The following is a 23839-nucleotide window of genomic DNA, read 5'->3' on the forward strand; positions in this document are numbered from 1 at the left end:
ACCATATTTACACATAAATACAAACAAAGGAAAAGTGATAGGATTGACATACTATATATATATATATATATATATATATATATATATATATATATATATATATATATATATATATATATATATATATATAATCGATTTATTCTAGAGAATAAATATGCACACTGTATGCAGCACGAATTTTTTGCCCGTTCTAAACAAACGATCTAGTCCATTTAAAAAAAATAAAATAAAAATACTTCTACAATATGTGAAACTTGAGCAATGGTTTACTACAATGACTTACCATCATTTCTCTAATTGCATCGCATTTATATTAAAAGTACTCAATTTTGTAGCTTTATAAAAGCTGGAAACTTAAGTGGCTGAGATAGGCTTCCCCATATAACGTTAAATACTTTAATTGGTTAATAATGTGAAAATCTATTGTCTAAAAAAACAAACAAAAAAAACCACACACACAAAAAAAACATAGCCTAAAAATGTCAGTTATTAACTGTTAGATGAAAGTGCCCAAAATATATGACATTAACACAGGAAAAAACACAAATTATGAGAAGGATCCTTCATTTGGATGTCAGAGAGCAGTGCTTTGAACTGCACTGTACCACTGTGTAGAAGTTCTTTAGTGTTGTTTAGTCAGAGCTGGGAAACACATCAGATCAGGTGAGTGGTTGACCGGCTAAATGTGTGGTACTTCCTCTCAAACGCAGACGACAGGTTGACCATCGACGGTGAGTGCACAGCCTGGAATAAATGAGAGAGAAGATGCATATGGAGTAAGAAAAAGAATGGCACATTGTTTAGCATCAGCAAGTTTCTGGATGTATGAATTCTTCAGGAAGTCTGACATCTGGTGCGGCTTGTTACAAAGAACCATATTGTGAAGCTGAAAGGAACGTGTCCCAGAGATGTTCAGGGAGTATTCTTCACTAGTCATGTCCAATTAACTCTAAGTACCATACAGTGTGGGTGGAGGAAAAGCAGTAAACTCCCAGAGGAAGTGACCATTTCCATTACAGAGATTCAAGAGAAGAGTTTCAGCCATTTTACCCTGAGGATTTAGCATACAAGGGAATATGTATGCTATCTGTGACACGCAAACTTCACAATATGTAATAATATTTCTTGACAAATATGTTTCAGTGTTTTAGCTCTTCCATGCAGAAATATTACATATACACGGGTTGGGGGGCGGGGGGGCACACGACACGACAGTCAATATCAAGCTTTAAGGAAGGACAGCAATGAACACTGTTAGTGAATGACATGGTGTTACAACTGAATGTGTGGTGACCTGAGAAAACCCTTCACATGGTGAAACTGACATTTTCTATTTTAAGTGTTGAAATATGTTACTCTTTAGGACATACCAGTACACGAGTACGGCTTTAGTATTTTAAAGTCTAGTTATGCCCAAAAGTGAAAAGGGAGAAAGAAAACTGCACTTAAATTTCCACTGATTAACAGATAATAAATAAGAAAAATTAACATGAAAACTAGGTCCATTTTATCCCTGCCTTTAATTATATTAGCATATAGCCCTAGCTGCATTTGTTAAACTGGCTGCCTACTTAATGTGATTTTTGCAGAAAGTCTAGAAAATGCAAGATTAAAAATAAACGTTAACATCTACTGGCAATATTTATTTTTTCTTTATAGTACTACTACCAAGTTACAACCTAATCGCCTAGTATTAGAGTGTTACAATATTTTATCCACCCTATATATTTAAGTTTATATTCATCATGTTAAAATGAGGTGTCAAAGTATATTATCGGTGGAAAACCCAATTTTGGTCAAACCTTTTCACCATTCTTTGCTGTTTGCCAGAATTCAGCCATGGTGACATCTGATAGGTTCTCCCAGACCAGAGCATATTCAGAAGTTTTGATTTGCTAAATAAACACACTAACCAACCAACGTTTTCAGATTTATGAATGACCAATAAGCATCAAATTATGTATTAGTTTCTTATGATGACGGACTGATTGATTGGTATGCTCACACTAAGACTAATGCTGCATTCTTTCCTGCAATCCCACATGGAAAAGTGAGTGAAAGAGAGGTTAATCAAGACCATGAACCCAATTTATTCCCCTTACTCTGCCTGTTGCTATAACCAGTCAGAACCCATCACCCACACTTCAGTGGAGCTTATGACACCCAAGAGAGTTAATGAAACCTAAGTTGGCACTGTGCGTCCATGCCTGCCCTGTGAGATGATCAATGGCAAATCAAAATCCACTTGCATGAAAAGCTGATGCGTCATGATTGGCATGCTGCATGCAGCACTAGGTTTTGGATGCAATACATCAGTCAGTAATCCATCCATATGAAAAATAAAACACAGGGGAGTGGCTTCCATCCATATGAAAAATAAAAGATTGGGGAGTGGCTCCCCCATGCAATTCATGCCACTGAATTGCAGAATTCCTTTCTAATGCATCTAGTGCATCCAGGCCATTTATTATGCATCACAAAAGCGACATGGACGGTCAGAGGATCTGCAATCAGCTAGCCCTGACGTAGATTTAATGCAAAACTCCCATTAATTAACAAAACTCATCTGAGTATAGGGTTTCATAAGCTCTTCTTTACTTCTTGCTTAAGTCCCACACTACAGGCTTGCTTAGCAACTATCAATATTTATGAACTAATTAGCAGCTAAATGCGGTTGCAAGATATGACTTTTTTAAATAATCAAAAACTCACCTTTACACCAAATTTACATTTCAAACATTTCAAGTTTGTGTTTTCACTACAGTTCACTGCATTCTCAGAGTCAACTGGTATTTAGCACAAATCATTTATGAGCTAGTCATGCAAACCTTTTCAACCACTTTAGACTTCACAGTCCTAATGTTTTAATCTAGCTGCCTCAAAAACGTGTCAGTGCCTCGGCTTATGATTATATACAAGCCCACCTGAGAATTTCTCAAATTGTATTATGACCCTGTTTAACTGATTTTAATCTTTTTAGGGTTTCATGATGAATTATTCTATTCTGTGTTTGAGTACTTGAGTACAAAATGACGCAAAATGCCCAACGTAACCCGATATAACAACTGCCATTATTTGCATAAATAGTAATTAAGTGGGGTTTTGGTTGTTTTGTGGTGCATAAACTAGTAATTCCCAAGCCACTTGAGCTACAATTACATTTACTCCCAGCTGGTGCTACCAGCTCCTGGACTCTACTAATACCCGAATTTACCCTAACAACCAAAACACACCTACAGTAAGATGCAAAACTACAATCCTAGTCAGCAGAAGCCCAGCGATTTTCCTGCTCTAACACCAAATAAATATGCTAATAATGCAACTAGGTGTCTGTGAACAAGGAAATCACCAAATGCAACTCTCCAAGACCGGAACTGTGCACCTCTTACACAGTGAGTTAGTAAGTGCAACCACTTTCCCCCCAAAGGTTAAACATTAGTGAATGAGGGAGCCAGAAGTGTGCTGTGCTCACATCATATGGACACCTAGAGTAGAGTCTCTCTGCGGGGGGAGCCAAGGGCTCGGTGCTGCTCCAAGGAAACCACAAGCTCCCGGCATGGCCTCGTGCCCTGCAGAGCGGCCGGGCATGCTTGCTGCGTTGGTACTTTGAGAAGGGACTCTGCAGGAGCAGGCTGGTTAGTGTTCTCCGGGCAGCATGGGCTGCGTACACACACTGACACCCTGGGCCGAGGCGCATTGTCCAGAGAATTGGAGCGCTGCACTACAGCATTTTTACTACAACTACTCAGACTGAACGTGGAGGCTGAACGAGCCATCTGCACTCCGGCATGAGTGTACACACACACACACACACACACACACACACACACACACACACACACACACACACACACACACACAAACAATCTCACATTAGCCTAGTACATTACAGCAAGTGGCAACTTGTTCTTTAAACAGAGTGTCCAAATGTTTGCAGTCTAGCTGTTGAAAGAAATGTCTGGCAAAGTATTTAGCCTGAAACATATATTCAAACAAAACAAAAAGGAACTCAAAATATTTAGAATGAAAGGCAACATTATCCTTTTAATTACGCTGGAAAAGATGTGGAAAATGAAAAACAATGAAAGCCAGAAGGACCCTACAGGATAAATGGCTACAATGACAATGCAAATGAAAACATCGAAGCAGTGAAATGGAACAAGTAGAACATTGGCTTCATTAGTTTCAGACCAGATGCAATGTCCTTAACATTCTTTCTGAAGTGCTACTTTACCATGTGAGGTACGCATGCAGGATAGAATTTATTCTCCTGCCAACTTGGCAGTGGTAGTTGTATAAATGACACCTGAAAATACCATTAACAATAAACAACTGAATAAAACGTCTCCATCAGCCTATTGGTGCACAGTACATTGTAACACAATCAGCATTTGCGATATAGATAGAGCAGAAGGTTGCAATATGCGATTAAGTACTAACATTTTCATTGCGATCTGCGAGCATTCTAAATGCATGCTTTTCCCAGTGTATTTAAATGTGAAGGGTTTACTAGCGTGTTTACATATATTACAAGGCACATCATAAGCACAGTATCTAGCAGTATAATTAGTGTTATTTGAGTCTATAATGCACAACCTTCCCCTAGACTCATATATAAAACATTGAGATATCAAGAACTGAAATCATTACATTAATTGACGACTATAGTGTCTCTTCGTTCTAGCTGCTTTTGAGCTGCAGCTAATTGGAGAGCAAATGTCTACCAAAGGTGCTTGATTTTAGATAATAACCCTTTGTGCGCTCTGCAAGATGACATTTTCCTGATAATGTAGAGCAAGACATCTCCATAATAGGACAGATGTATTCATCAGATGAAATATCTTGGTAATACAAACAGATACATCTCAGACGGTGTAAAAAAGACACTAAAGAACCTGATTATCTTCTTAAAGGAGTTCAGACCTGTAGTTAGACAGGGTATTTTGGGGTATTTATTAACAAAAAAAAACCCCACCACCACCAAAAACCCTGGATCCGGGATGCACTGCCCCACCTCATGTCTTGGGTGAAGCTAATTGACTAGGCTTAAAGTGTGGAAGCTAAAAGAATGTAATAAAGTATGCCGAACTAGTCAGCTAGTTAAGTACATTAATACAGATAAACGAGTATGTTAATATTATCCTCTTTTAACAAAGTTTGTAATGTTGTACATTGTATTTACAACCTTTAAAAAAAAAAAAAAAAAGTTAGCAATTCAACGGCCATCGTTTAGATTACGACGTGAGGAGGTCTGTTTTTGCATCACACGTAAAAGATATTGGAGTCTGGCTAGTGTCTATTTTCTCTCTATCCATGTAACAGCAAAGTGACTGCTGGTAAGCAGTACAGTTATATAACAGTTTTATGGTGGACTTTATTTTGCTCAGTTTCGTCAGTGTTTCCACATGCCTGCATGCTCCTGAACCGGAAAAGATCGTCTGTTATCTGAGCACACTAATTGCAGTGCTTAGTAAAAACAGCCAACAAACCGTTTCAGCCTTCAAACCATTTGTTTATTCCATTATGCAATAGCTAATAAATTTGATCAAGTACACGCGCTCTGAACTCGTTTAACTGCTGGTAAGGCAGCATTAAGGTGACGGCTAAAGGTCTAAATAATAAACTAATATTTCCCTGTAGACACCTTCCTTTTTTTTTTTTATTAGGTGACCATCCATACTTCAATCCAAGCCTAATTTAATTATTAATTAGTTCATTTTAACTGAAGGTAAACCTCCGACACTGTTGGGATTTGTATATAATTGATCTGAGATTGCAGGCCTCTGGCCAAAACAAATTTTGTCCATAATCGCTAAATCACAACGCCCACAACACAGTGCAACTTGTGCAACAGCACTGAAACCTTACCAACACAGAGCATACATTTTTGAAATCAGATTAATTCTTCATGCTTATCACCTTCTCCAGGCTTGTTTGCAATACTGATATAAGCCAGCGATCAAAAACCCATGTATGTACCTAGAGATCTACTTTCTTACAGAATTCTGTCCCAGCCGTAATCCAACACACCTGCTCCACATTTTATTCGATGATCTGTATCAGCCTTGTTGGATTTGCACTTGAACTGGATTATGTAAGGAAGTAGATCTCCTATAACATGGTTAGAGATTACTAGTACAACAAAGCATTTGAATAATATTTAATAATAAGTTTAATGAAAATGTGTCTGAGCAATCCAGATTTCCCAATATTTGATTAGATCTGTTTCACAATCAATCTATCATATGGTTGATTACTTGTTTGAATGAAACACTCATCTTTTAATATAATTAATATGACACTGAAAGAGACAGATAATGAGCAAAAGAGAGAGACAGAGACTCACAGCAAGTGTGGAGCTGCTACTCATTCGACTCATATGATCGAGGCCTATGCCAGGGCTCTTGTCATCTGGTGTACTGCTGGCCATGAAAGCTCTCTGGATCACACGCTTCGGGGTTTTGGTGAAAGAGAACGCCCTAGTAACCTGCAAATGAAGGCAATCATTACTGCACCCATTCTGTACATTTCATATTAGAGCCTGGAAACAAACAAAAAAAAGTAGTAATAATAATAATAATAATAATAATAATAATAATAAATATTCAGCCATTATACAACTAAGCTTTGGTCCAGTTACATAAAATGAACTTGTTTACAAGTTTACAGATAAGCTAACCAACATAACCGTGACACCAGCTACCTTTTAATTTGTAATCATTAATGATTAGCTCATGCCTTTAAATGAGAATGTGGTTGTTTTGTAAAAGTGCTTCACGTTACCACTATGGAGTAGCTTTGAACACATGAGAGGCACCTCTCCACTGAAATAGGGAGAACACACACATCTTTCTCTGTCTATGTCTTTAAACATTCTGCTTTTGTCACCTACTGTTTTTTTTTTTTTAAAACAAGTGATGCAGTCAGTTCAATAATCGGACCAGAGGCAGTAAATTAAATGCTAAATTAAAAAGTGTAATGTCTTTAGCCCTGTAGCCAGTCTCTGAATTGCCTTCAGTTAAACACTTTACATAAACGCATGTGATTGGATAAATCGCAACAGAGAATCTGCTACAGAAAAATAATCACGCCATTAAGTGAACATCATGCGTGTGAGTGAGCACATTACATACAACATCCACAGCGCTGTTCCCACCCCTACCTTCTTTGATGTCTTTTTGATGGCCCTGGAGGCTCGACTCAGTGTGCTGTCCATGTCCTTCGTGCTCACTTGAAGGGTGTCAGGATCAGTGCACTGAATTAGGTCTTCCTGTTTTAAAATAGAATAAAATATAAAAAGTCATCCTGCAGGCGAAATGCAATGAGTGAGACATCTTGGTCTACAGAGAGCGAGAGAAACACTGAAAGGAGGTGTGCATCGCCACCTTGTGGTGGACCCCGTGCCTGTAGGCTGGCAAGACGGACGTTCACCTGCAGGGCTTAGTGCTACTTGTTCTTTAATTATAAAGGCAAATATATACATCTGTCTGGCTGGAGCCAATTACCCATGCTGTTTGGCAGGTCTGGGCCTGCACTCATGCGTCAGAGCAAGAGACCTGTGGTGCTGTAGAACGGAGATAAAGCCATCTGCCTCTGAGGTGTAAAGTTCAAGCACAATTCCACTTCTAATTACATTAATCTGTCTTCCAGCCTAACCACGCTGGACAATCTAATAGGATTAACTGCCACCAAAAAGGGCTGCACATGCCACCTAATTTGTTACCGTAATAAAACAAAGTGAGGCCTAATAAAATAAATAATAATGCTAGAGGCCTTGTCGGCCTCCAGATGAAAGGAGCCAAGAAAGATTCGAGGGGGTAGAACACTCACCGCGTCGGCCCTGCAGATGGTGTTTGCCACTTGACGGCACAGAGTCTTGAGCCAGGTCGACTTGAGCGTGTCGTCAGCAGTGAGTTGGAAACTGAACAGGAGGTTCTCCTGCTCGGTAGGAGGCCGGACAACTAGGGCAAAGGCGTTCTGACAGTCTGTACACCCAGAATGCATCACACACAAACACAAGCAGGGATTGATTCGGTGAACAGATAAAGTTGGTCAAGTTCCCTCTCAAGCCACACCATAAAAACATACATGAGTTGTCTAGTGCATGAAGGGAAGATTGCTGAATTGATTTGGATTGTGTGTCTTGATTGGTTAGATGGTCGTGGGCCACATCATTTATTCTTTACTCCTGTTTACAGAGACTGGGGCAGCTAAAGAAACCACAGTTTTTCCACTAAGCAAATGTGCCATTGGCAGGACTTCATGCAATATTATAAAAAGCATTCTGATTTAAAATTTCTGCTCTCAAATGTAAGCACGATCAGATCTCAAGGTGACCCCACTATTTCAAAATGAAGGCTAAATCTATAATTAGAAAGAATATTTATAGTGAGTGTTACTGGTTTGACACAATCTCTGATGTAAAACCACAGTACAGTCTCAGGAAACTTAAAGGGGTACACAGTTTAGTCAGTTACTGATATTACTTGTTAATTTGAACAACTGGATTTATGAATGAGTATTTTTCTGAACATCCTTCATGATTGTCCGAAGCTCTGGAGACCAAGTTGTTCATCCTTCTTTGCCATCAATCAGCTCTGTCAAAAGTATTCTGCTTGTTAAGTGTTACAAAAGCACAGCAATTCCATCTTTGCTTTTAAGAGTGAGGAGCCTTTTTTGTAACAGCTTCTTTTCAAAGGTATTTTGCAGACATACAATTAAAGAGGCATGCTCCAATCCTTAGAGAGTTTCCACAATAATGCAAACAAATAACTGGAAAAGGCTGTTACCCAAAATTTACTCTGAAGTGTTGTGCATTTAACTGAAAGATTTCTAAAAATGGAAATACATGTGTGTATTGCAGAGCTGTGTGTTCTATCGCTATAACGTGGACTGTGAACTTACCCTCAGTGTCAAGCAGGTCCAGCACCCTACGGATCTGAGACAGGGGCATGAGGGTGATGTGCTTGAGCTGAGCAGGTGGCCGTGTTTGCCCCAGAGGACTCTTAAAGGTGCTGATCACCTTATGCCTCTTCCTGGCAATCTGGGGATGCACACACACAAGCAATAAATTACCTCCTGCATAGGCTTAAGTCCAGACTCAATACAGTGGGTGCACATTTGTATGATTCATTGATCAGTGCTGTTCAGAAGCTAAACGCCCAGGCTCATTAGGTACCCTTTAATCCTACAGCATGGGGCTCGAGTAAGGGATGCGGTGTGATCTCAAGCAACAGATATGAATAGAGAGGAATTCATCAATGAATAATTGAGCAGATGGAACCCCAAAGCTCCCTTCTCTCATTAACAGGCTAGACCTAAAGCTGCGCAAACAGGACAGCCAAAGTAGACACAAACCTCCCCCCACCTAACCCCACCAATCAAACACAAACTCATGCTAATCAGGAAATGGGGAGTCAGCAAGCACAGACTGCATGCGTGTTAATTAAGCACCCTTTTTCCCCCCTCTCTCTCTCATGAAATATATGTAATTGGGATAGGAGAAAAGCAGAGTGGGTGGAATGGGTGTTAGAGGTGGAGGGAAAGGAGGAGCTGACTCAATAGAGCACTGCTAAAGAGGTCAATAAACTTAAAGGATATTGTGTGGATGTAATGGATGTGTGTGGGTGGAGAAAAAAAAGAAAATCAGCAGGTTGGGAGTTAAAAAGCAATCTGCTCGTTAACAAGTCATCGAAAAGAATATCCATCAGAAAGCTGCCAACGGAAGCGCAGGCTACGAAACGCAGATAAAAATGAAAGATTGTTAACGTGTGCATTATAGTCTGTAAAACAACAGCCAAGATTTTCCTTGTCTAGTAATTCTAAAAATATTTCTACATGAGGGGAAAATGCGATTTCATCATGTAAATTATATAACAACTTCACAGAGGCGAAATAAAGATAGATTTCTTAATGAGTACAAGAGTGAACATGCCTCCAGGCAGTCGCTGAAGAGAAATAGAGTGACATGTTCACCGCGGTCGCAGGGCTTGTCTCCTAGAGCAATGGTCTCCACTCTGTGCACCAGACTCCGATGAGAAGACAAAAGATTGGCCTGCAAAACACACACCCACACGCAATTCTAGCAGCAACATCAAGCTCCTGCAAAGGCATTTTTTTTTTTTTTTTTTGTATGAATATCGAAACGAAAGCAAGCACAGACTTGCTTCCTCACGACATCTTTTTAATGATTCACATTCTCTCTGATAGACCCCCGAAACAAATCGACATTCATATATTTCGCGCAGGCCTCAATAGAAGAAAGGAGCAAGATTATCACACTGCCTGCACAAGATGCAAAGCTTTTACAAATCCTGACTGGAAAAAGAAGAACATAAAAGGGAGCGCGCTGCTTAATTAAGTGAAATAAATAGTGATGCAAGCTTGACTGAGTGGAAGATAGGCGCGATGCGCTGGCACTGTTATTTAGAGATTAGTGGATCACTACGAATAGAACTCGGGTGAGTAAACACACAACCAACTTACAGGGCAGCCATCCACTTCGTAAACCACATCAAAGATCTGCTTCTGGCCTTCCGTCTTTCTCTTGTCTTCATTTATATGGCTGGGTGGAACAGCAAAACGATTTAGGACATGGGTCTTAGACCATTAAAGAATGAGGACGAACGCAAGTCATGAAAATATTATCTTAGAGTTGTTAAATAATTTAACTCACGTCATAACTTCTTTGAGGGACTCTATGGCCTTTTCCAGAGTGACTTTATCAGGATTATCATCAGAGGTATGCTTTTTAATATCTGAAATAGTACAGTGTGGCAAATGAAAAAGAAAGGTTATGGGGACGAATTTCCATAATTACATGAGATTAGACGCGTCTAGAATATGTACATATTTAAACTATTCAAAATATCCGTGTCTCATCAAAACCGTTAAACACACAAGGAACAGATAATAATCTAAGAAGGCTAGGCAACCAGTTACTAACAGAAGCATATATGATCATTGAATGTGTGTGTTTAGGACTCACCATTGAGTAAGAGAGCCACGCTAGGCAGTCTCTGAACAGGACGTATCATCAGCTCCACCAGCGTCTGCCGCCCACACTCAGGTTTAGCCTGATTGATCTAGACAAAGGTTTGGAGGGAAATGCGGAAAACAAGGCATTCAGGGTGGCCTTACTGTTCTCTCTTTAATTGCAAACACATACTAGACTTAGGGTCTAATGTTACCAGCACACTCAATTGAAAGACTTTTTAATGCTACTATAATACACTTGTAAGAGAAATTTGATAGAATTGTTACAACATTAGGGTTACACAAACGCTAAATATCAAAAGGATGGTATGGGAATGCAAATAAAACCAGGCACCAAATTATTTAAATAAATAAATAAATAAATAAATAAGTCAACAATAGATCATTTCAACTTAAGTATTAAAGTGGGGAGGGCCCCTGGAGCATTACATTCAATTAATTAATCAATCAGTAAATCAATAAACAAAGCAAGCACTGAGGAGAAAGGAAGTGGGTGCAATTAATATTCTAATGAGCAGATCTACTGAAGAGATATCTGCTTAATTATTAATAAAACACTATTAAGCGCATGCATTTAAAAATACATAAACTAAAATGACATTTTAAATAAATCAATTACTTGGTCAGAAGGTATACTAGTTCTAGCTATTATTATATTAGCCTAGCAAGACAGATACTACCAAGAGGAATTTATCCTTGCAGATAAGACATTTCATCACACACACACACCTCACTGTAGTTGAAAAGTTTGCTAATGTTACTAAACTAGTATGGCGTGTGCCCGAGCATGATGAGTGAAACACTTCTGAATTGATTAGCACAAAACTGAGTGAGGGTGGGGTTACAGCTGCAGTTTTGTCTACCAGTTCTGACATTTAAATCACATTTTTTTTATTTGATGAGGAAATTAGCTTTACATTTGAAAAGCGAATTATTTAGTTATCATTTAGTGTATTGTGGAAAAAAGGTCAAGGACAAGTTCTTCCAGTCTTAGTTCTCGATGTAATTAACACTGCAGATACCCTGCACACACACACACACACACACGCGCACACACACACACACACACACACACACACACACACACAACCTTATACCTTTAGGAATGCGTGAAACCTGGGTTTCTGCTTCTCACACCTCACGATCGTCTCCTTGCTCATTTCAAAGAAGTTGACAAAAGGCGGGTAAGCTTTCACCAGCTCTCCAGACTGACAAGATAAAGTTGAGGTAAAAGGTGAGGTGTTACAAATGGACCAGACCGATGGTATCATAGAAGTGACAACACATGTAGATCAAATCTCAGTCAAGCTCACATATTTCAGAATGATGTCACCGACACTCTTGTCGTCCGACCAGTTCATAACCAGCTCTTCCAGGTCGGCCTGTCCAGAAGACATTCGTCAGCATTAATAGCTGTTCTGGATGAATCACCGGTCTTACACTCTCAATCACAGGTTCAAACAACTGAACGCCCACCTTTATCCTGGTGTGCACTTCATAAATGTCTGGGATGCTGCCAAAGATGGTTTTAATCTCTTCTTGAGCCAGGATGGGGCCTCCGACCTGCCCTTCTTTCTCCAGTGGATACTTGAAAAGCTGAAAGAGCAGACACAGAAGGATCATACCTAAACACAAAACACTGAGGCTTAATCAAAGTATGAGAGTGCCTGTTGTTTACGTTTTAATTTAGTTATGTTGTGATATTTGAACCGATGGTCACAGACAGACAGGGGTGGATCTGATGATGTCATGGCAGCTTATCTCTACATACTGTGTTTGTTAATGTGTGTTCCTATGAGTGTGCTCCTGTATGTGTGTGTGTGTGTGTTTGAGGCTCTAAGGGACACAGGTGTTTGGATGTAGAGTAAGCTCTGCTGCCCACTGTAACACAAATCTAATTCATTTTCTCCCCCACTGGTTTAGAGCACTGGTACAGCCTGATAAGGCCACAGACAGGCACTGTGGATTGCCAGTGTATGTGTTTGAGTGAGAAAGAGACACACATACAGAGACAGACAGAGAAAGAGAGAGAGAGAGAGAGAGAGAGAGAGAGAGAGAGAGAGAGAGAGAGAGAGATTGAGAGAGAGAGAGACCTGGAGGACTGTAGCCAGGATATCCACGTAGTTGCTCTCAGTCTGGTAAAGTTCCTTGGACACTTGCCATCTTGCCGACTGCTTGGGCAGGACAGGTGTGGAGCTTTTGGAAGGTTTGGAGTTCTCTGAAATGCATGGGCAGACACAGGTGAGCATTAAGATAATCTCTCCTGACACAATTTCCCCTCGCTTTGGATTCTCCTCAAATATATTTCAGGTTGAATTGATGCAATTTCATTCACTAAAGGAGGTAGAACAGTCAAAGCCATAGCAATGAATGAATGTAATTGCTATGTGTATTTCGCTACATCAAGCAAACCTTTTTTTTGCCCCATTAAAGAATTCAAAACGTAATGCTTTTCACAGGTCTGTAATGCTGGGTGTCCGCAGGTACCATTGAGTTAAACCGAATATTAGAGGTCAACTGATTGATCAGTTTTGCCAATTAAATTGGCACAGATAACTGATTGCTGGAACTCTCTGTTATCTGCAAAAATCCACAGGTAGTTTCTCCCGGTTGTGTATGTTACAGAAGTGGCTGAGAAGGGTTCATTATGCAGTATGAGAGCGGCCTCTAGAGGTGAAGTTAAAAACTATCACTGACAAATTTTGTTGTGTTATTTGAAGTGCTTTTTTTTATTATTCATTTCGAGTGTTCAGTTTGGAAGTATATCTTATTTAATTTAATATTTATTAATAGTTAATATATTACATTTTCATTTATTTATTCGTTTTCATGTGATTCATTTTCATGTGATTCATTTTCATGTGATTCATTTACCTTTTCTCTTCTCTAATATATATTAACATTGATTTTAAAAGTACAGTACATTTTCATGGTACAGTCATTACTGTTTATTGTTGTAATAAACTTCAGCATTATTTCACTTGGAGTGTTATGTTTTCATTCGGTATCAATTTTAAAAATCATCAGTCAATTAATCGGTCATCGGCAGGTACTACCACTTAGTTATCAGTAACGATAAAATCCACTACGGGTCGACCTCTACTGAATACTCAAACGTATCTATCAAATTTTGTGGTGTACCAAACGTATGTGGCCTAAGAGCTACGATCAGGTAGATCTAAATTTAATTTGTAAAAATGTCTCTTTTGGTTCACTAGTTTTCCTACCTAGGTTAGGCTGACTTCACCTGATGAACCTGAATGCTTTCTACACACACCTCCTGACTCTGGAGAGGAGCTGAGTGAGAGATCCAAGTGCGTGCGCTCAGGGTGCGCATCCTGCTCTGTGACGCGCTGCGGGGTGCTGGTACAGGGAAAAGGCCATTCTCTGCCTGTCCTACTCCTCCTCTGCTTCTCCCTCACACTCCTTCTCTTCACAGGCTTCCTCGGTCTATGCCTGCCTTCCACGCTACGCTCTGTAACAATAGACCAGCCTCACACGCTCACCCTGAGCCTACACTGCTTCTCTTGGGCTGTCAGAATGAATTTCACTGTGTGAATACTATTCCAATTTCTATATTTATGTTTTCAAAGGCAAAAATCCACATCTAATTTTTTAAAGATCACACGTTCTACTTTATGTCACCCAAATGAAACATGCACATGTAAACGAAGCGTGCGTAAATACATCATTTATGACATGCTTTATATTTACATTTAATTAATGAGACATCAATATTCTAATTAAATATACATATGGTGAAGTACACTGTCAGCAGTGCAGCATTGTTTTTTTCCCCCCCTAGGAAGTGAAGATGGCACTCTGGATTTAGGTTCATCTATGAGGGTTAAATGGGAAAACATTATTCGTAAAGACGAGTCGAAGATTGGAGAGATTAAACATTACTGACAAACATTACTGTGAGTAAATCAATACAAATAAATCTGAAACATTTAAGTAATAACAGCTTTATCCCTCCCTTGCTCACACACTTGCACTCAGCCTAGAACCCCTACCGAGTAATCCTGAACCTCCTACAGGGACAGCGAAGTCAAGCAATCACTAGGTAGACTCAACTTAAACTATAATCATCTCATACTCCTGCATGGCTCCATCTGAAACCCTTAGCAGGGGTGCTGGACCTGATGAACTTGTGGAGTTGCAGTACTTCAATACAGAGGTAAGATTTTAAGCAAGTAGCTCTCTCCATCTCACCTGCCAAGGCCTTGCATGTGTCTGGAGTGTTGGAGATGTCCAGCAGTGAGCCCATAGAGAGCGAGTGCTCTGCCGAGGGCCTCTTACGAGGGGGGAAGGGCGAGATCTCAGTCTCTTTAGCGAGTTGGGCCAGAGTGTCACGCAGACGCCGCCGCTTCCGATTACTGGTGGGCGTCGTGAGAGAAAGAAGGGACACGGCCTTCTTCATCGCTGGGCTCTCCGACTAAGTGACAAGAAGGCAAGGAGTTGCAGAAAAGTTCAACTTTCCACAAAGAGATTAGTATGGAGCACTGCAGCAATTACTGCTTTTATACTACTTTAATATAGCATGTGTAAAACTCCTGTCAAGTCAGCACTGAGTTGTGTATAGCGCAAAAATAAACTTTCCCAGAATTAGGGGAACCCTTACCATGAATGATACTGCATTATATTAATTACATTTTTTATATTAATTACATGCTTAAAATATCACTTGTTGCAATTGTAACTCACTTTACGTAATCATTTTTGCTCATTTTCATAATCTAATTCCAGAGCTGACAATATATTTAAAAATAAATAAATAAATAAAAAGTATGGGAGCCCATAATATTTTGAAATGGCAAGATAACTTGAAATAACCATATATCTCAAAATTACAAGTCAAAATAACATTTATAATGGGTTACTAAGTCATATAAATTTAAATTATTTAAAGTAAAATGAATGATATAATATGAATGAGATTAAAATCATTCAACGTTCAATACATTTCACTATTCAATTATTTCAATGTCTTGAAATAACCAGATCTTATATTAATGACATGGCACTTTCCTTTTAGATTTTTAAATAAAAATTTGCATGAGGCACATAAAGCAAAAGTAGAGCAAGTAACAATAAGAGTCAGAGGAAATGGTTAGCTGAATAATATTTAATATATTATACCTAAAATATCAATGGTATACCATTTTTTTACAAGTTCTTTGTGTTACCTTCTCATATGAATACATAGATTCTCCAGCTCGAGCATCCATCTGAATACTGCCCCAAAACCACTTGAAGGAGAGAAAGGGTAGAAAATATAAAACAAGCAGATTAGACGAGCCAAGCCCACATTGTTCGACCCACTTATACACACACACCGTACAGCTGGCATTTTTACTGAGGAATCCGAATAGATCACACGTGCCAGTGTAAAGGAATATAAAGTGGTTGAATTCATCCTGTTGCTCAGGATGTGCGGTCAGACCAGAGCGCAAGCTCACCTCCTGTTTTACAACATACAGTCTCTTAGACGGCACGAAGGGCAGCTCTTTAATGGAGTTCTCTTCCACCACCAGGTGAGTGCACTTCTCATCTCCGACCTCCAGAAAGCGGCCACCTGGAGCACAGAACCATGTTTGCAAATTAACCTTAAAAATTATAACCCCGGTCTGCCATTGAACAGAAGAGTCCAAAGACTGCGTAATGGCCGAACAGGGTAGTGAGCATAACCCTGTTACAGAATCCAATACCAGCCCTAAATAATCACTACAGATCATCCGTCCACTCATTTACCAGAGTCAACTCTGTTGGATTACGCCTGGAATTAAACCTGTAGCAAGGTAAAGCTCCATAAGCAAAGTTGGTTACTGCTTCAGAGAATTTCTGAAAGAGAAACCGAGCAGATCACGATAAAAACCAACAAATAGGCTCTACCACTTTATGTGAAGTGCTGAAAAATATTAGTTCTTTTATCAAACAGAGCCTTACACAGCATTTGGCAACACAAAGTACATGGAATTCAAACAAAAACTTTCACACTTCTACAACAGAACAATGCTTTGTAGTTTGTCAGCAGCAGCTGCTGAAGGAGATTTAAAGACGATTCTTCCGTACCGTGCTTCAGCGTCCTTTCCTGCATATTGCTTTTTTCCTCCTCAGAGAATCCCAAAAAGCTCAGAACGCAATCCTGAAACGGCGGCACTTTGAAGGCCATACGGAACTCCTCATCACCCGCATGGAAGTCACTGCAAGCAGAAGGTTGGCATCAGCGCTCTCAGCATAAATAACAACCTGGCATAAACATATGCTCTGGAAAGGTACAGGATTCATACTTTTTAAACTGATTTTAATGAATCTCTTGAGAACTGAAAGCATAAGCTATCCTGTTCTGAGGCGGAAAAACACCCATATTGTCCGTGATCCTGACATTCAAAATGGCAAATAGATAAAATGACACTGATAGATTTCTGAATATAAATATCAATCCTCTTTCATCATTCTTCAAATTTAGATGAACACAGGTGCGCGCACGCACACACACTCTCTCTCTTACACATTATCCTTGTGCTCCCAGGCCTTATGAATCCAGTCTGGAGTGAGGATGGGTGTACCCATGCACACAGCTAACTACACCATAAGAAAAAAAAACAGAAAAGAAAAGAAGAGTTAGAGAATGACAGTGCACGAATCAAACTCGGCCCCGATACATTATGCATATGTACCTAATGCATGATTCAGCCTAAAAAAGCAGTTGTTTTTTTTTTTTTTTTGCCAAGAGTGATAAATATGTGCACCCTTAATCTGACACTCCAAAACATTTATAACTACTCTGCTACAGAGGATGGATTTGCTTAACATCTGGAGCTACAAGAAAACACAGACAACTGCCATTATTACAACGAAGCTTAATTACCAGAACTGCACAAATGTTCTATGTGTACCTCCTCTAAAAACAATGATTATGCTGTAGAAAATGTAGACGTTGTATTTACAAATTCTTCCTGCAACATTAATTATATAAATGTACACAACATGCAGGTAGAAAAACAGGTATGCTTTTTGTCAAGCATACCTTAACATTTATGGTTTCATATATAGGGGAGTTGGGGGGGAGGGACAGACACACAGTGCATAAGAAATTAAATAATTCGCTTTTACAATATCCTGCCTGCAGGTTCACGGTCAATCACAAAAACCTTGACGTGCCTTATTCGAACATCTTTTGCGCAGCCAAGCGCAGCGCGGATTCCTGGCCAGGCTTTCAGTGGCAAAGGGGATGGGAGATTGAAAAAGTGAAGTGAACCCAAGTGAATCAATAAAACCAAAGGCTCTATATTTCGCCAAGTCTCTCAGGGAGGACAGAGCAATGGTTTATGTGGACTTTAGAACAGGGCTTATGGGCTACGTGATAGCACTCCAAAGGTATTTGATCAGTCCAGATCGCCACGCTCAGGAAACAACTATTTTTGCTGCAACACTTACGCTACTGAATGTTCAATACCGTTGTTAGGCTCAATAATCAGAGATAAGCAAATGTGAATAAATTGGTTGCCACAGGAACAGAGAAAACCAACTTCCAGTCCTTAACATCCAAAACACCACAAAAAGAACAAAAACATTCAGACGTTCAATATGAATTCTTTTTTTTTTTTAATCCTATTTTTCAATGCAAGTGAAGTCATCTTATGTTCAATTGCTGATGTTTATCATTTAGCTTCCAGCTTTTTAAGGGTCTGATTAGACAAAATATTCAAGTTGTCTGTCCAGTAAACAGAGGATCCTGGTCTTCATTTGCCAAATGAACTACAATTAGAACTAAAAGGGCTGTCAGGACTGACATGATACTAACTAGGCACTTAAACAGAAAGGATTTAATCCAAATATCAACCAGTGTAACTGGTGGAAAATTTGGAAATAAAAAGCAATACTTATTCTATCAAATAAACATTACTGTACATAGCTGCCAAATGTGGCTAATATTTAAACAGTTACATTAAGTTTATAAAATAGATCTGTGCTGTAATCATAACTCTGTCTTTTTTTTTTTTTTTTTAGTTAACACTGGACGGGCTCCTTGGCTAAAAACATTTGAACAACCTCTGCCTTAAAATACCTGCAGTCCATTCCTGACATTCTAGATCTGGCTGTATCACAGTGTCTGTCTACAGAACATCGTGTGACAACACCCTGGACAAAACCTGAAAAACTGTTTAAACAGTTCAAATACAGGACAACCGGCAACAGTGCAAGCTGCAAATAAACGTACAAAATAACACACCCAGTGGTAATTATATAAGTATATGTACAGTATCTCACAAAAGTGAGTACACCGCTCACATTTTTGTAAATATTTGATTATATCTTTTCATGTGACAGCACTGAAGAAATGACACTTTGCTACAATGTAAAGTAGTGAGTGTACAGCTTGTATAACAGTGTAAATTTGCTGTCCCCTCAAAATAACTCAATACACCCATTAATGTCTAAAGCGCTGGCAACAAATGTGAGTACACCCCTAAGTGAAAATGTCCAAATTGGGCCCAATTAGCCATTTTCCCTCTCCGATGTCATGTGACTTGTTAGTGTTACAAGGTCTCAGGTGTGAATGGGGAGCAGGTGTTTTAAATTTGGTGTCATCGCTCTCACACTCCTACTGGTCACTGGAAGTTCAACATGGCACCTCATGGCAAAGAACTCTCTGAGGATCTGAAAAAAAGAACTGTTGCTCTACATAAAGATGGTCTAGGCTATAAGAAGCTTGCCAAGACCCTGACACTGAGCTGCAGCACGGTGGCCAAGATCATACAGTGGTTTAACAGGACAGGTTCCACTCAGAAAAGGCCTCGCCAAGGTCGACCAAGGAAGTTGAGTGCACATGCGCAGCGTCATATCCAGAGGTTGTCTTTGGGAAATAGACGTATGAGTGCTGCCAGCATTGCTGCAGAGGTTGAAGGGGTGGGGGGTCAGCCTGTCAGTGCTCAGACCATACGCCGCACACTGCATCAAATTGGTCTGCATGGCTGTCGTCCCAGAAGGAAGCCTCTTCTAAAGATAATGCACAAGAAAGCCCGCAAACAGTTTGCTGAAGACAAGCAGACTAAGGACATGGATTACTGGAACCATGTCCTGTGGTCTGATGAGACCAAGATAAACTTATTTGGTTCAGATGGTGTCAAGCGTGTGTGGCGGCAACCAGGTGAGGAGTACAAAGACAAGTGCGTCTTGCCGACAGTCAAGCATGGTGGTGGAAGTGTCATGGTCTGGGGCTGCATGAGTGCTGCCGGCACTGGGGAGCTACAGTTCATTGAGGGAACCATGAATGCCAACATGTACTGTGACATACTCTTCGGAGACAGGGCCGCAGGGCAGTATTCCAGCATGATAACGACCCCAAGCACACCTCCAAGACGACCACTGCCTTGCTAAAGAAGCTGAGGGTGAAGCTGATGGACTGGCCAAGCATGTCTCCAGACCTAAACCCTATTGAGCATCTGTGGGGCATCCTCAAACGGAAGGTGGAGGACCACAAGGTCTCTAACATCCACCAGCTCTGTGATGTCGTCATGGAGGAGTGGAAGAGGACTCCAGTGGCAACCTGTGAAGCTCTGGTGAACTCCATGCCCAAGAGGGTTAAGGCAGTGCTGGAAAATAATGGTGGCCACACAAAATATTGACACTTTGGGCCCAATTTGGACATTTTCACTTAGGGGTGTACTCACATTTGTTGCCAGTGGTTTAGACATTAATGGGTGTGTTGAGTTATTTTAAGGGGACAGCAAATTTACACTGTTACACAAGCTGTACTTCTGTACTTTACATTGTAGCAAAGTGTCATTTCTTCAGTGTTGTCACATGAAGAGATATAATCAAATATTTACAAAAATGTGAGCGGTGTACTCACTTTTGTGAGATACTGTATATATTATAGCAATTATTAGCCAAGTAAACAAAAGCACTACATTTCCATATATCCATAACTTAATGACTAAACTGCTCATTAAACATTTTACATTTAATTATCTGTGAATTGTGGAACTCGTATTTACAACTGTGTGTGGTTCCCCAACCTGATCTGCACCCCCGAGTCAGTAAATCCTTTCGGCCATGACCGAGATTAGCTCCTCACCGACTCAGCAAGTCAGTGTGCAAAACAGTGAATCTTTTGACCATAACTTTAGAAGAGGCATTTTTGCTGTTCATCTGTCCGAGTTCCATTATTGAAATGCGTACGTGCGAGGAGTCTAGACTAGTTAGTCTAGCTAGAGTTGTAGACTAGTTCACCTCTGCACCATTTTCAGACAGTTGCAGAGAGAGGAGGTAGGCTAGATAAAGTTATGCTGTTTCATGTAGGTGAGATATTGCTTCGAATATTATTGATATGACATATGGTATGAACGCATTTGTAAATACATACTGGTTGGATTTATTTCTACTGCTATGCCATAACTTACATGAACCTGTGCTCTGAGCTTGCTAGCTATCTGATACTAATCACATTCCCCAAATTCTGATCCCCACCCCTGGAATATATTTAATCGGAAATTAGCTAGCAATGTTGCAATGAGTCGCTAAGAGTAGAGGTAGGTTAACTAAAGCGGTGTTGGTTCATAAGGGTGTGTCCAAATATTACTGTAGGAAATGGTTTATGGAGGACAAGGATGTACTGTTGCATGAACACATTTGTAGCTACATACTGGCCATATTTATGACGACCATTATGTTGTTTGTTTATTTATCTAGCTATCTAACAGTGCCACAGGACCTCTTATGAAACACAGGGCATTATCCAAAAACTCGAATCTCAATGACTTCTAATAAGAAGGATGCATCTTTTAGACACTACTACAGTTGCAATGAAAATGATTCAACCCCCATTGCATATCAGGGTTAGTCAAAATTGACAGACTTTCAGCTGTTTGCAACGAACAAATCAAACAAAAGTAATTGAAATAGTTCAACACAATGAATGCTTAAGTGGTTTCCCCAAATTCAACTGAAAATGCAACTTATGATTTCTCCAGTTTCAAAATTATTCAACCCCTTCATGGCAAGCATCTTTAGTACTAAGAGAGCACCCTTTTGCTGTTATCTGGCCAAATGAACAACCTGAAAACGTATTTAAATCCAAATACCATAAGCCTGCAGCTTGCCCAGATTTAACTACAGAGGATATGATGTAGTGCTGAAATACAAACCCTATATTTCTCCCCGTGAGTGGAATGGGCAATGAGGTGGGTGACTTTAGTACTGAAGTCCTTGCGGATGGTGCCACCCATGTGATGCACCAGGTTAACTAGCTTTACCTGAGAAAAACAATGAACATGTGAGGTTACATGGAAGTGGAAATTTCCTGCATCAGATCTGATTAGACTATAGAAACTCACCACTTCATCTTTCTTGCGGAAGCCAGTGAAACAGAGTGACAAGTTGAGCATGGTGGTGGAGTAGAGAGGACGGGACGAGAACGGCAGCGGCTACACAAAAAGAGAGAAAAGAGAGAGAGAGAGAGAGAGAGAGAGACATGGTATTTGAGAGTAATTAGCACAGCCCTGTGAAACAAACTAGGAAGATCTATAGATATGTAAGGAACAACTCTAAACTTTGACCCTCAAAGACTGCAGAATCTATGAATATACATGGATATGCAAATTATAAAAGGCCCCATTATCCTGCTAATCCCAACACTACCTCAGTGATTATGATATGCTATTACCTATGGTGTACGACAATAATAGATAAAGGCAAGAAGCCATGTTCCGGGAGAGTGGTGGGGGGGTATGAGACTGAGCTTGTGTGTCAGTTTTCCACAGAAGTACTAAGAGAGTCTGTTTTAAACAAAGAAATGTGAATTCAGACTGTGTAAACATCACTAGATCATCATTGACCATGTTTTTATCAGAACATGTGCAAGGAGGGGAAAAAAGGACAATGGAGGCAGAAGACTTTCTTGTTTTGCTTTCTTGCTCTATCAGAACGAACCTGGCAGTCATGTGTGCCCAGTGCAGGTGCTGTGGCATACACAGATAACCATGATGCATTTTGCATTCTTTACGCCAACACTTAAAAGCTGCTTAGAAATCAATTTGTCTTTGAAAGAGAACTTCAGCTCTGTCATATTTGCATTTACTGTCTATGGGTATGCGAAAGTCAACTTTATTGTCATTCAGACCATACAACAAGGAGCGCACAGCGGAACGAAAGGGCATTTATCCGAGCTCAAGTGTGCAGAAACCCAAAAATAAATAAATCAATTATTGCACATAGTACCTGTAAACTTCACACTAGTAAATATTAATTAAAAAAGGTTTGAGTAAATTGAAATTGAATTATTGCACAGAAAAAGAACAGCAGTTTAAGTACAAGTTAAATTGTACCTTTGAAATGCTGGAACTGCAACAATTTCACTGTTCAAGTGAAGAAAAAATTTCTCAAGACATACATGCATGTCGCGTCCATGTGTGAACCACTGATCGTGGGTGTGTGTGTGTGTGTGTGTGTGTGTGTGTGTGTACACTCATTCTTACCTCTCCCTTCCCAGCACAATGCAGTACCACAGGGGGGCCCAAAATGCGGTTGTCATTTTTGTATAAATAGCTGTAGTCAGGAGACTGGAAGTCCTTCAGTACAAAGACTGTCTCGTACTCAGCGTTTTCTCCATCGCCAAACTCTCTGACATTGTCTGTCTTTATACAGGGGACGTTTATGTCCTAATGGGACATGCAGAAAGATTCAAAGTCAAAGAGATGTTTTTTGGTTTGTTCGGTTTTTTTTTTTTAAATGATGCAAAACATGAAAAAGCCTGCTGCCAATAATGCACAATATTCTGATGGGAGCTGCTTGGGTAAAAAATAAATAAATAATAAATTGTGAAGAGTATTGGGAA

At 39.8% G+C, this 23839-nt stretch overlaps 1 protein-coding gene across 3 annotated transcripts in view; it reads right to left on the reverse strand.

Moving 5' to 3' along the window:
• Nucleotides 1-151: 151 nt before the first annotated feature.
• The window catches only part of ect2 (epithelial cell transforming 2), a 29835-nt gene continuing 6147 nt past the window's right edge, over nucleotides 152-23839 (reverse strand). The window contains exons 5-26 of one of the 3 annotated variants that reach the window (XM_053635137.1): nucleotides 23481-23663; nucleotides 22341-22430; nucleotides 22152-22259; nucleotides 17510-17583; nucleotides 17071-17201; nucleotides 16458-16573; nucleotides 16185-16247; nucleotides 15211-15433; nucleotides 14273-14470; nucleotides 13089-13213; nucleotides 12472-12591; nucleotides 12309-12377; nucleotides 12093-12203; nucleotides 10988-11084; nucleotides 10676-10757; nucleotides 10486-10564; nucleotides 9935-10054; nucleotides 8905-9043; nucleotides 7831-7985; nucleotides 7163-7270; nucleotides 6347-6487; nucleotides 152-744 (exon numbers count right to left, since the gene is read on the reverse strand). In XM_053635137.1, coding sequence (XP_053491112.1) covers nucleotides 655-744; nucleotides 6347-6487; nucleotides 7163-7270; nucleotides 7831-7985; nucleotides 8905-9043; nucleotides 9935-10054; nucleotides 10486-10564; nucleotides 10676-10757; nucleotides 10988-11084; nucleotides 12093-12203; nucleotides 12309-12377; nucleotides 12472-12591; nucleotides 13089-13213; nucleotides 14273-14470; nucleotides 15211-15433; nucleotides 16185-16247; nucleotides 16458-16573; nucleotides 17071-17201; nucleotides 17510-17583; nucleotides 22152-22259; nucleotides 22341-22430; nucleotides 23481-23663 — 2622 coding nt within the window. In that variant the 3' untranslated portion in view covers nucleotides 152-654. Of the gene's footprint in view, nucleotides 745-3472; nucleotides 3777-6346; nucleotides 6488-7162; nucleotides 7271-7830; nucleotides 7986-8904; nucleotides 9044-9934; nucleotides 10055-10485; nucleotides 10565-10675; nucleotides 10758-10987; nucleotides 11085-12092; nucleotides 12204-12308; nucleotides 12378-12471; nucleotides 12592-13088; nucleotides 13214-14272; nucleotides 14471-15210; nucleotides 15434-16184; nucleotides 16248-16457; nucleotides 16574-17070; nucleotides 17202-17509; nucleotides 17584-22151; nucleotides 22260-22340; nucleotides 22431-23480; nucleotides 23664-23839 lie in introns of all 3 variants that reach the window. The other 2 variants (XM_053635136.1, XM_053635138.1) reach the window with 2 other exon arrangements.

This window comes from Ictalurus furcatus, chromosome 10 (assembly GCF_023375685.1).
Source record: "Ictalurus furcatus strain D&B chromosome 10, Billie_1.0, whole genome shotgun sequence".
In the NCBI taxonomy this organism is placed as follows: domain Eukaryota; kingdom Metazoa; phylum Chordata; class Actinopteri; order Siluriformes; family Ictaluridae; genus Ictalurus; species Ictalurus furcatus.